This window comes from Echinococcus granulosus, assembly GCF_000524195.1.
Source record: "Echinococcus granulosus chromosome Unknown EG_S00030, whole genome shotgun sequence".
Classification (NCBI taxonomy): Eukaryota; Metazoa; Platyhelminthes; class Cestoda; order Cyclophyllidea; family Taeniidae; genus Echinococcus; species Echinococcus granulosus.
In genome coordinates, this window is record NW_020170410.1 from 732,189 (window position 1) to 748,343 (window position 16,155).

Consider the following 16,155-nt stretch of genomic DNA (forward strand, 5'->3'; position numbering starts at 1 on the left):
CAAAGTGAACTTTTATTATAGGCATTCCTTTCACACGATTAAACAAGGCAATGCCTCCAGTAAGTGACATTTAATGCAAGTACTAATGAGCGCAACATCAAAACTTATCCTGCATTTATCGAAGAATGTGTTTTTATAAAAAAATGGGGAGTATATTAAAAATAAGATGAAAAAAAAACATAAAATATCACGATTTGTTAAAAAGTCGCGAAGTTGCCATCGCAGAATTTTAATGATGATCTTTTAATTTCTTTCATCCTAATGAAATTCTTGTCTTTGTCTTAAAATCATTTTTGACCAATCGGTTAGAGACGATCTTCCCAGTTTTGATTTCTCGGTTATTTGCCTTTACAAATTTCAAGAAACATGGAAAAAAGATGATGTCTCTAGTCCTTTCAGAAGGCTAAGCCTTAGCGGTTAAGCACTTCTAAGTGTTTTAGCAATAAAATACATGTAAAAAATGCATAAATATGATACCTGAATAAGTATTAACTGTAGAACAAAGCAATGTCACAAGCCTGTAAATTTATGAGTTAAGACTTAACTTCGTGACACATAAAGGCGACTAGAAATAGGTCCTCAATGCGTTAATGAATGTATTTTATTCAGCCTAGTGGAGATCTCCCAAAGGATTAGTACACCCTGCCACCTTCATCCTCGCCTTTACAATTAAATGGCTCATATGCACATACAATTAAATCAAGCGTTTCATAACCTTGGGATGGCTTAATAGAATGTTAATTTCTCGATGTCTCCTTTAAAAAGGCTGGCCACTCTTATAATGATCTAGCTGAGTCGAAAGCGCAATTGGATATGTTCAGTGAAGGTCATTTGTTATTTTGGAAACAAATTATTTTTGACAGATAAACATCCTTTTATTTTTACTTCTAGAGTTCATCGATGAATGACATTTTATGTAGGTCCAAAGAGTAAATAAAGTTGACATTCAATGTCCTATATTTAGCTTGGTTTACCCCTAACTGCGTTCATGAGCAACTTCATGTTGAGGCTAGAAGGTGAAGGTAAAATGGAATTACTTCCGGATTACACGTTCCACGTGGCTAGTGAAGTAAGCAACAAATTCTTCATAATTCGTTAATCTGAATTAAGTATTAATAAAGCGTTTGTTGAACTGACAGTCTTCTTATGAATCAACTTCTTATGGAGACCAACCTTGAGACATGGCCGCATTTTTAAATCAATGGATCCGAGATTCGCATTGAGTATTGTCTAAATACTATTCCATAGGTGTAAAAAAGGGCATCAGCTAAACATTTTTCCTGGTTGCAATTCGAATAAAGTTCATCCGTTTAACTTTCTAGCGTTGGTGAAATTCTTAAAATTACGAATAGGATACACCATCCTTTATTTTAATGAATACAGTTTACAATTTATAGACAGCATAAGGAGTTGTAGTTATTGCCGATGAAATTCCTTTGTAACCACTCAGTCACAAAGAAATTAATCAAACGAAGCTGGTGATACAACCCTAAACATTGTTTACCTAGGAGGCGTTTTTCCTCTTTAATTAAGCAGAACGCGCAGGTTGCGTAAACAGTGCCGCCAAAAGTTAGCACGCAAAATACCGAAAGATTAAAACCTGTTGGTGCGTTCCTTATCTTTCTCAACAAGACCTTGTAGTCTGGGTTGTTTAATTGCTTGCTAAAATTTGTAATGATCACCAACTGAGTTGAAAGCCACTTAATTAGACGATATGATAAACCAAAAAAGCCTTTATACTAACAAGAAAGGTGAGCATAACTCGACATATGCAAAAAGTGCCAAACTTTAGAAGAGAGAATCTGATTAAAGCTATTGGATTTAAAACCATAAAAAGACCAAAATATACGACTGTCACATTATTCATCTGTTGTGGTTCAAAAATGAGACAAATCTTCACTAAACCCTGAAAGCAAAGAGTACTTGTCGATATGTCTGGTATCGTCATCCTAAATTGAGTAATATATTATGTATTTTTACATCCCTGGAGTTGTAAAAAAACACAAATAATAGTAGTCTTAAAAGGACTCTACCTAATGTATATAAAATTAATTTAAGCAAACACGTTTCACTTAGAGTGGTTGAATGTGATAAATGTCATTTAAGGCAATCTTATTCATCTGCTTCTTCTAGCATGATTTGAAAGTATTTACTGCCTCGCAGATTCGAGAATTTTTCCTCTTTTGTCCTCTTAATGCCAATTAGAAACTTGTAATGGGTTTGCAAAAAATAGAAGAACCGGTAACTGCATGATCGATGCTTTTCAATAGGCCATTAAATTCATTCAACATCGCATGCTTCCAATTATTTTTTATTTGATGCAATAAATCGCTCTCCCCAGAATAATGATTCCACCCCAACCGACACGCAACGGAGACATCCTAGGAGGCAGACATGGAAAGCATTGCCTTTATGGTCAGACTGGATTGGTTTCCCATCTGGTCATGGGAATATTTGCTCACTCCCCGGGTCACTCTGAACTTAGTGTTGCGTATTCTAACGACCAAAGTGTACAACAATTTTAGCCATCAAACTGTTGACACATTAGTCTCTCAATTCATCCTCCTATCTTACCAAGTAAGACCAACAAATTCACCAACAACTCTTGAAAGTGTTGTTGCTGTTGCCGTAAAAACCAGATCAGTGTAAAATATTTTTGCAGTCTATTTTGTTTACAGGAGAAACATATGAACGAGTGTTGATTTTCTACACTTAAGGCGGCAGATATTCAAAAAAAAACAAAATTTCTTCCCTTACCCAATTTTATTAACTTAAAAGAGAGAGGTGCTTTCATTCAGAAGGACAATAATCCTGCTCCGATGTAAAAATGTCAGAGTAAAAGTGCATTCTGTCAAGGGTTTTGGTACTTTAATAACACTGATAAGTTAACTATCAGCCAGCTCTCATAAATGTGCCGCCCTTTAGCCTCAAGTTAGCCAATCACATAGGAACAGAACGGAGTATCGAATAAATTTAAATGGAAAACCACTCTATGCAATAGATATTTTAATTTTTTCATCCATTCTCACAACATAGCAGGCAAAATTTATGGATCCATTTTGGTGGTTTAAAGGTGATTAGGAAGGCTTTATTCAGCTGCGTTATTTAATAGCCGGAAACTTGAACTTTTAAAAGACACCTATTACCTATTTATGGCCTTATCACTTAATGTGGTTCGAGTAAATTATCCAACGTCGCATTCTTCCCCATTCATAATTCATCATATATGTATCATGCTGCTGTGACTTCTTTTGGTATGTAAAGGAATAGTTTCGGGTTACTAATGCAACGCAGACATGTCCAGGATACACAGGAAAGCTATTACAAGCCCCTTTAAGTCTTCCCCACCTGCAATTACCCTCTTCTGAGTTAATGCATTCACCGTCTGTAGGGAGAGAGAGAGAGAGAGAGGATATTACATGATGCTTGAATATGCATCCCATTTGTAATTTTTTGTTTCTTGGGGGATATTTTGCGTTAATCTAAAAAATGTACATTAGTGAAGGTCTAGAGTCTGGAATGTGAGATGGCTAACAGGGATTATCTCTCAGGCATTAATCATGGTTGGGACACCCAGGTGTACCGTGGGTGACCGTAAAGGTCACCGATCGATCAGTCCGATCCGCTTCCCTCCATCTAACGACGAGTTTAGGCGTTGGTACCTGACGAAACCCAAACCCAGACAATAAGGAATGACAGACAATAATATTTAGCTTACTTGAGCTAAGTTTTATGCAATGGTGGATTTGGGGAGAGGCGATTTATTAGAAGAAGAAAGGGGGATGTTCCAGTGTGGAACTTCGTTCAATGACACTGATGCAATAAAAATGTCAAACGAGGTTCACAGTCAGACGGTAAAAATGGAGGGAGGAAATTGTTTCGTGCTTTAGGTACAAAGCAACAAATGTTTTGAGGATCGACACAAGTTGTTAGTAGAACACTGACTGTGAGAGATAACAGGCCATTGTATGTCATTGAACCAAAACGCCCTTGTAATTATAATATCAAAGAAGTGGATGCAAATAACAGGGCCATGTGCAACATCTTCGAAACCAGAAGATAAATCATCACCTTGTGTGATGATAAATCAGGGCAAATGGATGAGAATAACCCTTTAAACAAGTCCATTGAGGAAAGTGCTCTTTTGGAAGTTATTTCCGTCTTTCTTTAAATGTTTGAAGAATGATTTGCCCATCTTTCACTGAGGTGAGTGGAAAATTCATTAAGATATGAACCAGAAACATTAGCCCACAAGTAACTTTCTGGACTATCAAAATTTATGTCGCTTTTGACCCAGAAAGTGGAGACGTAAACTCGCTCGACACATTTCCATGCATTAATTATTTAGCACTGCAGAAATTGGTGTGTTCCAGGCTGAGAAAGCCCTATCCCCATCTTATTCCGTTTGACAAATTTCATCCTTCCAATGAGGTGAGTAGCATTTGGATTTACGTTTAGCTTCCCGCACTTTAGGATAAAGCTGCCTTCAAAGCTGGCTGGTAATAGTACAGGGATGCCATCAAATTTTATGACTTTGACGCAGAACTGGGCCCACAGTATGAGCGATTTTTATCCACACAAGATGAATGCTATCATTATTAAGCTCTGTTCTTGTATTTTAAATCCTTCTTAATCTACCTTAAAAATATGCTCGGACTTGATATTAGGACACCTTACGAGATCTACACTTTCTCGAATAGTTACTTTTTGTTCCACACATTCACCGTTTTGGCCCAATTTAAGTTTTAATATGCTAAATCAGAGGGCCCCGGTGTAGGAGGCGGTTAATTTTTACTTACTGTGTGGACCTGGGTGAACGGCTACTGAGCAATTTAAGCTTAGACATTTTCAAGACAGTCTTGTTTAAAGATAGCAGAACTGGTTTTCAAGCGTAAATCATTCAGGCGCTAAGTCTGTTCCGCCCATAAAAATCTTTTTAATGCAAACCAGAGCAAACCGTGTGTAGTATTTTGGAGCTAGGTTTAACAATAGAAATTGACATTCAGATGAAGATGGCAAAATACGGAGCATGTGTAAGCAGTGTAGACAGTTTCAGGTGATCGCTAAATTAAACCTCAGAAAAGGGGAAGGATGTATACCATGTGAAGCCTCCCCGACGTGTTCGAGGTCACGACGCAGGTGTGTTACAGTTGTGGTTAGATTGTACACGGCTTTTCAACTTTACATCTTCAGGTCAATGTCAGGTAAGTCAGCAAATTGCACAGCCTGTGGCTCAAACCCTGCAGCACACACATTCCTCCAGTCAGTGGCAGGGTTGGAGCCACCAGTAAACAAAATGAGGTCAATGGTGGGGCAAATTTTGAGCTACAGTTTCACCTATAGGCAGATTGCACAGGAAGTCTGCATCCGTATTAGTATTCATTTGACGGAAGTGTGATTGGATTTTAAATCCTTGATTTCTTGAATTTCTTTGACGATATGGTGACCTACAAGTCATCGTAGCACCTTGTACACACGACTTGGCTCATTCCCAGGATTGTAAAACATCAGTGGGCTAGCGGGTAAGGCTATTTAAATCCGGAATAAGGAGGAGCATAGGGATTATGCAACTCCCAATGGATGGCATCGCACTTTGGAACCCATGTATTAAAGGTTAATCAGCATTGAAGAGTGAATATGACCATCAAATTTCCGGTAATTCTACCAGCTAAACGATAACCTATATGGCTTGCAAACGTGCAGCCGATTTCGTTCAATTTATGTGTTAAAGATGTGCAACTGCTATAGCAAATCACACATGTGTTGTCTGCCTTCTGAGTTTCGCATCTCCCGCCTGTTGAAATTGAACGAAACGATGCAAAGATAAAACATTTTGAAGGTGTCGATGAACGTCATTATAGTGGTAATTTCATCCTGTATTAAAGGCTATGCATTACGAAAAGAGGGAATGGCAAAGAGACCAAATTTATGGATAATTGCTTTGGGATTCTATAAAAAGGCATTTGTGAATATTGGTAAGGTTACACAAGCTCACATTCAAATAGGAGTGACTGTAGTAGTAAGTATTACTAGTACTCATTGAATTTTACTTTTTTTATTGCAGACCATTAATATCTGCACTGGTTTATTTTTATCAACAGCACGGGAGGGTGTTACCCTTCTATGTTGTCCGCGCTACCAGAGGGAGGGAAGTCAAAGGCTTCCAGCAAACCCACCTCCACTCTAGGTGAGGTACACCCACTGCGCGCTGTATAGGCGACGGTGACAGTGACGATGAAGGTTTTGATGCTGCCGCTGTTAATGTCTAACAGAGGTGTACGTTAAACCCGCTTGTGTGGTCTTGTCATCCCCTCCGCACGATCGATCCGTGTAATGAGGTGATGACCGCGACGTACCACATTTATGCAATGTCTGGCTCCTCCTACCCTCCCCCCCCCCCCCCAATCGGCGGCTAGGAAAGTCTATTTGATGCTTACCGCCTTTTTCACTAAGACGTCTGATGGAAATACACTTTCAGTGTCTAAACCAACTCATTTGTAAGCCGTCGTTACTTCGCGTTTAGAATGTAAAATTTGAAATTTCATTTCATCTTTTGTCAGAAGAATTTTTTACTCACTTTCGCAGAAAAGCAAAGGGAATTATTTACCCAGTTATTGGTAGAGAATTCAGAATTCCCTATATTTTCTCTATAATCTCTAAGTAGTAAAATGATCGGAAAACCTAGGGCTGGGATTTGACAACTATACCATTTTTTAAGCGTTCCATCATAACTGGTTAGAAATAATCAGAGGAGTGAAAGACAGTAGCTACTCGGATCCAATTTTTCAAACCGGCTCGCCTTAAACAGTGGCTAAATAGAAAAAATAATGGTTTAAACTACAGTTAAATCAAAAAAAAACTGTATTTTATTGGAACTTGTGTATATTGTACATGTAAACCATGTAATTACGCTAGGGATGAAGTTTAAAAAGCTCCCAATTTCCCGTCAATCAACGTTCTAGGCAGTTTTTGAAACTTCCTCAAAATCAGGAAAGTTGAACTAGTTAGTGGCAGTAGTACGGAAGCCCATCTAGAATACTGATGATATTCAAGAAGCAATTGAATTTTTTAGTTAAGCAGCATGGTACAATTTGAACCCAAAAATTCCTTTTATTAAAGCGGCTTTGAAACATGCACTAAGCTAGCCAACACTTCCGAACCGTTTTATTTTCTAAATAAACATTCGCTGGTTCTTAGACTAGCTAAGGCTTAACATTTACCCCTTTTAGGACCATCTTAGGGCAGTCCTCTTCATTTCATTCGCAAACTTTTAGTGACTGCAAGTGTTCGTGTGTGATTGTGTTTGTCTTATGTGCAATGTCATACGCGATTCCAGAACTGGGTGACCCACATCCAGAAACAACTGCTATGGGATGGGCGTCACTTGGGCAGATATTTTCACTGACAAATGTGTAGCTGTCTTTGATAAGTTCAAACCATTCACTCTTCTTGCTACGGTTTTGTCCATCACCCCATAGTGATTAAAGCCTTGTGCAGGTATCTACAGGAATGGATTTTGCGCTTCATTCATTCTAGTCAATGCACTTTCACCGTTGCCTCCCATCTTGATTAACGACTTGTGAATGGACCCGTTACATCGGTGTTAGCTACTAGTAAAGTATAATGCCATCCTGATAGCATCTCTTTCTAAACCTGTGTACCCGAAATTCGGACATGACTTCAGTGTCCCCATTTATCATCCATTGCCGATGAAGCTTATGATGAACCAACCAAGAGTAGCTTTTAATGCACTACCTTAAAGTATGTCATTGGTTTAACAGATATAAAGAAACGACAGGGCCTGGTGAGACGTACCAACATATTGTCGAATGCCGATAACGCCAATGAAGAGGAACATGAGGACACCGGAGAACTGATAGTTGAGTCGGTCCGCAAAGTCATCGTCAAACCTCAGTCGAGAGGAGCCAATGCGCCCGAGTTTACTGAGCTTCCAGATGAAGGTGGCGTCCATTGCCCCGTGACCGCCGCCTCCACCGCCGCCCCCGCCTATGTGGCCACCCGAGCCGGAGTGGTGGTGATGATGATGGTGATTGCTCCCGTAACCGCCCCCGCTGCTGTCGTGTCCGCCGCTGTGGGAATCTGAACCGTAGAAGGAAGAGTAGTAGTGACCGTTACCTTGATGATGACCGTATCCACCAGAACGACGATAGTCGCCTGTAAACAAAGATACACATCACGATGTGCGTTATTTCACGTTCTCTTCCCATCTACAGCCAGCCCCACCTATCCACGCACATATACGGGCACGAAACTGCAGTTGACAATACTCAAAATATATGCTAATGGTGAGGTGTCAGTCTCCTGTAGGCTACCTTGATAGTAGTGGGAACCAGACGGTGTCTGCTGAACTCCAATCCTTACAGTATATTTTTACTACCTCATCATCACAGAAGCTTCTTTGTAGCCCCGTGCACAGTCAGTATCAATTAACTAGCAAAATGCTACTGTTTAGTCGGTCTACCTCCACTTATTTTGAAAGAGAATGATGTTTATTAGTGCAGTTCTGCATACCAGTAAATGGTTCCCTCTGTTGTCTCCCACTTACTGTAAAAACACTTAGAAAGTGTTAACATTCTGTCTGTTTTTAAAATGATTAAATAAAAGGAACTGGAAAAATGGGACCGTTTTTGGCAATAATACGCTACAGAAGAGGCTATTTAGGCAAACACATTCAAAACCAATTTTCTGTAAAGAATTTCCTAACAAAAATATTAATGTTAGTCGATTTTTTGTTAAAGGATTAGTGATCCGAGAAAAGATACTCTTCATAACCTTTAGTGAGTATTTAGGCTTGCAAATCTTCTAAATTTGGTTGTTCAGTTTTTAAAGGAAAAAAAGCAACAGAAATTCGGATTTCAGTGTACTACATTTGGAATGGACAAGCAAATTTTTGACAAGCAAACTTTTTTGAAATCCACTGCTTGCATTTATTTTTCAACTCCTACTTTCCGAATCTCCTCTTCAACACCATAACCGCAGGCCAGTTTCCTACTTACCCGAAGTCAATACTTCTCAGAAAAACTTGGAAAGTACTTCCACTTCCCCTTGTAGGACTTTGCAAGTTTTGGATTTACGTAAATCTGTTTTATCTCGTTTGGTCCTCATCTTCGAAATATGATTGTTCTTTTAGTATTTGGGACTTCTTTCCTAATTTTCAGTGTTACATCAAGATGTTATCGAATTATTAACTAGTTTTACTATTTTTTCGAGTTTGCTATAGAGAAATTATATCACTTTTACACATCGTACTTTCCAGGATATGCAGTGAGATCCACGAAAAGTAGTTTATGTTAAGTAAGTCGCTTCAATAACTTGCATCTAATGCAAGTCCTGCAGGAGGATGATTTTAAAGAAAAATCGGACATCTTTTCAGTGAATTTGGTGACCTTCTCGTTCATCAAATCAGTACTACATCCACATTGCCTCTTAAGGGGAATGCCCAATTCGCATGCCACATGAGGGATCGCAAACTTGCTGAATGAATAAATGTTAAATACCAATATGCCACGATATCCTTTCCTTTTTCAAGGATAATGCTTGGGCTTCTTTTACTTTCCTGCTTTTCTGATGAGAAAATGTTTTAAAGCTTTTATTTGTTTTGGAACAGACTATTTAAGGCTGTATCAATTAATGATTCACAATATAGGCAAATCAGGGTGGAAGATGAATAACATGGTTTCCGCAATTATTTTTGAGAATCAGACTATTTAAGTAAGATAATTATAAGCAAAGTTTTAAAAGTATCTTGTTTTTTATGAGTTAGAGAGTTGGCAGAACACTACCATGCATATTTTAGGTGTAACCACTCATCGGAAAATGCCATTCTAACGCGCCCCCGGGCTCAGCGACTAACCCATTAGAGGTGTTTACATCAGTGCCACTTTTCAGCCTCGATGTCAATGGAGGGGCGTGGGGAAGGAGGGGTGACGCCTGAAATTTTCGAGAACAATATCTGTACGGTTGGGGAAAAGGCTTTTATTTCGTCGCCAAAAAATATCTCGGAGTGTATCCGGAGCTTACAAGCATACACTATCATTTCCATGACAATCAACTCAGCATAATAAGCATTAAAATAGAGGATTTTTAGCATATTTAAAAAGTAATGGGGTGAGCTGGACAGAAAAGCGCACATTTTTGGTATTGTGGTGCCTAAATTCAAGAAAACAATATCATATGGTGGAACGTCGTCGTAAAATTTCTACATTTTGATACTGTTACTGCAGTTTATTAGACAAAGTCGCGTCAATCAAACGGTTTCTTTCTTCTGTGCACAAAAAAAGAGGCTGTTCATGGAGCCAACTGAATACTTTTTTACTGAAAATCCTCCTGTTTTGTAAAAGAACCAATAGGAATGCAAACCTTGGTTTAATAAGCAAAAAGTAAGGGTTTGAGTTTATTCGAAGTGCTGAAAGCGTGAGATCGCCCATTCACAAACAGTGTTTTAAATTGTACTGTCAGTCATGAACGTGTGTAAAGATATTAATAACCAAATATTTAACAGGTGATAGTCTTCAAAAAGACTCTTTGTATTTGAGTACTTGATTTATTTTGTGTGGGATAATGGAAAATTTTCACTCAGTTAACAATCTCTAACAATTTTCTGGTTGTTTGGGAACAGCATATTTAAATCTGGACCCTACAACTAAACGGGAAGATTTTAGCTGCTCCTGTGAAGTGAATGCGAAGGCTGAACAGGTGGTGTAGATGTTTCATTTGACAAGTTGGAATTCGTATTCGATGTCACTTTACAATTTTGACATCAAAAGAGTGCAGTAAGCTCAAAGCAGGCCAAGGCATTGCTCTTAAAAACGTTTCCAATCCTAAATGCGTAGAAATGAATTTCGTTGGACCACCAAAATAGCTGCATCGAAGTAGTGCATTCTCTTCTAAAAAAATAGCGAAAGGAGTTTGAGAGAACACTCCTATGCACCATGTCCATAATTTGACTCTTAAACGTTCCACACTAAATAATTTCCTGCTTCTAATGCGTTAGCTCTGGCAGCAGCAATATTAGGATTAATGGAAAATAATTGCCTGCATCCCTTTTCCTAAACTCAACCTACCCTGAACGTTTTATGGATCCGACAGCTAGGTACAAATAAGTAAATTATCTAGCTACATGTCCTCTTCCCTGCAAGGGCTTCATAAAAGATTCAGAGGCTGATGGCTGTCACTTTCCACTTTTGCAAAATTAATGCGACTATTGCGACCGTGGCAGTCTATTTTGTTTTCTGCCACTTTGCAGGTAAACACTCAAAGCACTTGACCCACCAAAATAATTCCTCAATCAAAATGCAACAAAGTTACTTGACACTTATATACTTTTAAAGTCAATCTATTTAAAAGTTGATTTTTGTGTAAAGCAGACCATTGCTAAAATGGAGATAAGTTTTTCCTTGGTAACAAAAATGGTTGCTTTTTTACGAAATATCCCATCAAATCAAGAGAATAACAAAAGCTGTGTAGCCTAAAAATAAGGTTAGCGGTCAGAAGAGAACTTTAAAGATCGTCGGAGCCTAACAGTTTATCATTAATTGAAATAAAATTTTATTTTGCATATCTGCTGCCAGCATGCTGAACGAAAATTGGAGAAAACCTTCTGGAAGAGGGAGAAGTTGAAATAATTCTTTTACGCTGAGCTAAGTAAATACAAATGGTAATTCAAATAATCAAGATGGTAAAAGTTCAAAAGGTTACCCTTTAAACAGGAATGGCAAAATGCAGAATAATTGCTCTTCTACTCCATAGTGTTTCACCGAAATCTTTAAATAGATATTGTTATTGTGCTTTGCTGCTTAAATGTAACTTTAGGCAGGATGCATTCAGTCAACTTTAATCTCATAACGGAGGAGGTGTAAGATTTCACAAAGGCAGGGGGTAGTTCAGAACTCAAACATCCTTAAACCTGTTTGTATCACCGTCAATGCCGACTAATGAGTATGCCCCTGTCCGACAGGTTCGTTTGTTCGAAGGGTTAAATGAAGAACGCGCTACGCCTACTGTGAATTCTATGCCACTCAAAATCCTTTTTCCATCAAATGTAACGATTTAACTGAATTAATTAAAGCACTGAAGAAACCAAACCATCACTGTCAGGAAGTGTGAGAACCGGTGTATTTCACATCATTTGGTACAAATTTTCCACACAAAAGCGAGAGTTAAGTGCTTTCCAAACTTTGCAAGGGCAGGAATTTTTAGGAAATATTTTAAAAGGCACAAACAAGACTTTTGCATTCATAAAGGAACGCATCCCAAATTCATTACGTTCTCTTGGCGTAATTAGAATTAGTCACAAATCAGTGGGGCGAATGTGCTCCTCGTACAGTCTGTTAAAATGGGAGAAGGAACAAAGTTGTTTGCCCCGCCTTATTGACGGCTCATAGCAGAGCACAGACTTTAAAAAAGACAGGCTTGGCGTCTTGCATAAGACTAAAATTAGATAATAAGTTAGTTTTCCAAGGTAGTCTTTATTAGATTGAAGAAGGAAATTTTGCCAGTCCATTGGAGACTAATTGACTCTAAAGTGGTTAAGAAGAGTAATAACCACGACGTCAAAAATGCTCCTCATTCAACACAGACTCGGTGTTGTTAAGTGCCAATGGCAGATGCATGGTTCGAAGCTACCTAAAATCATGAGAGCACTAGTAGCACCATTTGATGGATTATTTCCATATTTTGTAGATATAACCAAAAATTCCTTTTACGTTTCTCCGGAGGGGCTGATTTAATTATCTGGTGTCTCATCTTGGGGTATCAAAATGAGTATGAGAGCAACTGCCTCAGGAAACGTCAACCTCGGCCAAATTCTGGCTATTACAGTTAAGAAACTCTTTGTTAAAATATTCGAAACACACCAATCGAACTCAAAACGGACTCTAAAGAAGCCTTATCAAAATGTTTCCAAGAGCCAAAAATTATAGTTTGGAGAAAAAACATTAAAATAATTTTTACTGTGGCAAATTTGCTACCCATAGTTGCATTCTGATTAGAGAAAATAGTACCTCTTTTAGTAAGTTCTAAGGTACAAGCAGAGTTTATCAATAAAATAGTTTTTTTGGTTAAGTTAAACAAAACCTTAAAAATGATATGAGCGTTTCTGAATGTACTCGCAAATCCCTTTAAACAGAGGCTTATCCGGGTTTCAAACTTGTTGTCTAACCTCCTTATCTTATTGCCACGGCAACTCAATGCCATGGTATTTGCGCATTTACCAGTCTCATGCGATGAAGGATAGCGATGTTGCATGCTTTTTTAAACGGTTCCTAGTCAGTAAAAATTTTGGCGTTTCAGAAAAAATATATTTTCCAGGGCAGTCTACTGTTTTACCTCCTTAACAGATGTCGGTGAATGTTGGAAATGCTCAACTTGGATAAACAAAAGAACGAGTTAAAGAGTTGTTAAACATTTCTACTCTCCACATAGAGTAAAAAGAGATTTTCGTTTCTTAGCTAATTTTGCTTTGGCTGCTTTTGGCATTGACACACATATAGGCTTAACAAAATCCCAATTTAAACTCCAAGACGGCTAAGAGCAGGCCAAAACATCGTTCGATGTTTGTTTTACTTGAGAAAAGTCTCCGTTGACTTATTTCTTGCGGTTATAAAACTGTGCAACATGTTGAATGCTAATTTTCCAACCGATATTTATAGTCGGCTGGGTAACTTCTAACTCTGAAAACAAAAAATTTGCTTGTCGCTTTACTTTACCAGTTACCGCTTGGGTGAAATGTATGCATGTTGAGGTTCTGGTAATTAAATGCAAATATTACATCTACTAGAAAACCAAATAAGGACCTAAATTTGACGTGATTTAGCCATCTTGACGGCCATGAGTTGGTTTAAATGCAGTTAGAATTGGATTTATTATCCTAAAGAACGTGACATTAATCAAGCAGGTTTTGAATTATCATTGACTGACTTAAATCGCTACCTTGAAAATGCGACTTCAAGCACAACTATGAGAAGGGGTAGAGAAATATGCAGGTGAGTTAACTTTTAGTCCCATTTAAGTTGATTATTCTGGTAGCCATTTTCACAGGAAGAAAGTGGGCACTTTTTCCAGTACAGTTACAACAGGAATTTGTGTTGGGATGTCATCTATCTACCTGCATTACTCGTCCTGGATGAAGCGAAGCCCTCGTCCAACCCAGGAGATTAAGTGTCATCTACACTGAATGCCATGAACAGGTTTAAAGACAACCATTTGTCCCCTCAAGTTCACAAGCGGGAATTTTGCGTGCATTTTGAGACTGATTTGAACTGAAGCAAAGGTAAACCCAGGTAAAAACTTGGCGCTGCTCTTAAAAAAAAGAGGGTGGTGAAGCACTTCCTGACTCGAGTAGAAGAGTGGTTTTGCTTGCCCTTATCCTTCTCCGTTATTTAAAATGTAAGTGATTTCAATGTGATTCAAGTGGGGTAAAGTTGTTCTCCTTTAACTCCGTCCGCATGAATGGATTTCAAGCTTGAGACTACTCAACATCACTCCACTCTATTGCAATGATCTAAATGCTTTTTATGGTCTAAAATGATTCGGGAGGAAAATTTAACGATCAGGCCAAAACAAATCGGAGCCATTCAGACCCTCGCATGTTCAAGCGGACTAGACATCGAATTGTGGTCATTAAAAAATATACGTCGGTTTTCATTACGGGTAAATTAAAATGTACTCGACTTTACTTTTTAGAAGTATGTTCTTAAAGTTGTTCCTTTTTGACAACAAATTTACAATTTTCCTGAAAATTTTTTTCTATATTAATTGACTTTGGCGCCAGAAAATTTAGTCTGTATAATATGCAGGGTTTCAGCCTTAAAATCAACATCTTAGGATTGAGCCTTTTAAGAACTAATTCTTCTAAATTTAAAATCCTATTTTACGAAACAATAAGGCAAATATGTGTAGCAACGGTGTTTTTAGACCGTTTTAACTGTCGTCCTTATTAATTTTACGAGAGGTGGCTTAGGATGGTAACAGTTTCCCTAACTTTTACGTGTCTGCACATTGTACTCCTGTAAAAGAACCACTGAAGGTTGATTTAAAGAAGATGCAACAATTTTATATCAAATTTGGTCATTTATCACTAAATTGCATTCTTTAAATGTAATGCTGTGGTATTGTTGTAAAGACGATTGAACTGGCTTCCAATTTTGCTTCTTAGTCAGCCTTAACAATATCACCAAGTAGTTATAATTAACTGCATTTCATGCACAAATTTTATCCAAAACCGAGGAGTATTTGTAAGCAGGTTGTTAAAGATATGCTTTGAGGCCACTTTAAGCGTTAAAAATCCATTCACCACGAAGAAGCTCACAAACCTCGGGTCATCGCCTATTCATCCAGATCGATCCTTACTAGTGAAGGACGTGAAATCTAGGTCGACATAACATAGCCTTGGAGCCGGTTACAAGCTCACAGAAGAGCGATGAGTGCGTCCAGATGTGATGCTACTTTATGGTTCGTGGACTTCGGGAACACGGGCAGAAATCCACGTCGTGAGGGAGGTGGAGAGGGACAATTGAGTTAGAAAAGTTGACTCTTTTGAGTGGACCTTTCTCCTCCACTTGGAGATACGGTTATGGACACTCAGGCAAGCGGACACGTTGGAAGAGGTTAGAATCAGACAGACAGGAGGGGTAGGGGAGACTATTCACCGGAGAATGGCAAAAGCGAATGCAGGATGCTCAGGTAAGGGCAAGGATGTGGGCTTTGAGTAGACAATTGGAGCAGTTACGATGCCTTATGGGCAGGTTGCGTCAGACTGGGCAGTGGTTAAGGCTCCCAGCTACTTTTCTCCTCTCGATACCCAAACTCCATTTGGGCTTGTTCCACCAATCAGTGTCGCCTGTTGCCTCCACCAATGGGAATTTTCGTTCCATGTACGTGGGTTTGCGCGCACGTAAGTGATTATGTGGTCATCCGATGCAAAACTGTAGTTGTTACTTAATACCTCCCGTGTAACTCCATTCATTCGACAATGATTAGATCATTTTCGCAGCCTCAGTCCTATTCTCTCGGCCATTTCCTTGTGCACTTATATCTGGGTCGGTTGAAACCAACTTATTTTGTCTTGTAAACTTATTTTATGCAGGTGAAGTAGACACAATTGATCGACAGCTATTTATTTTAAAATCGCGCTGA

At 38.6% G+C, this 16,155-nt stretch overlaps 2 protein-coding genes across 2 annotated transcripts in view; both read right to left on the bottom strand. All coding sequences in view use genetic code 11, as the record gives it.

The window, feature by feature from the left end:
- The window catches only part of EGR_04697 (Innexin unc-9), a gene marked incomplete at both ends in the record, with an annotated part of 5,643 nt that extends 4,460 nt beyond the window's left edge, over window positions 1–1,183 (bottom strand). The window contains one exon of the mRNA XM_024493946.1: window positions 1,174–1,183. Coding sequence (XP_024351699.1) covers window positions 1,174–1,183 — 10 coding nt within the window. The remainder of the gene's footprint in view (window positions 1–1,173) is intronic.
- Window positions 1,184–6,113: 4,930 nt separating this feature from the next.
- Window positions 6,114–15,893, bottom strand: EGR_04698 (innexin; the record flags this gene model as incomplete). The annotated part of the gene is made up of 3 exons (XM_024493947.1): window positions 6,114–6,265; window positions 7,816–8,175; window positions 15,821–15,893. 3 exons carry the CDS (start codon window positions 15,891–15,893, stop codon window positions 6,114–6,116), a joined length of 585 nt encoding a protein of 194 aa, XP_024351700.1.
- Window positions 15,894–16,155: the final 262 nt, after the last annotated feature.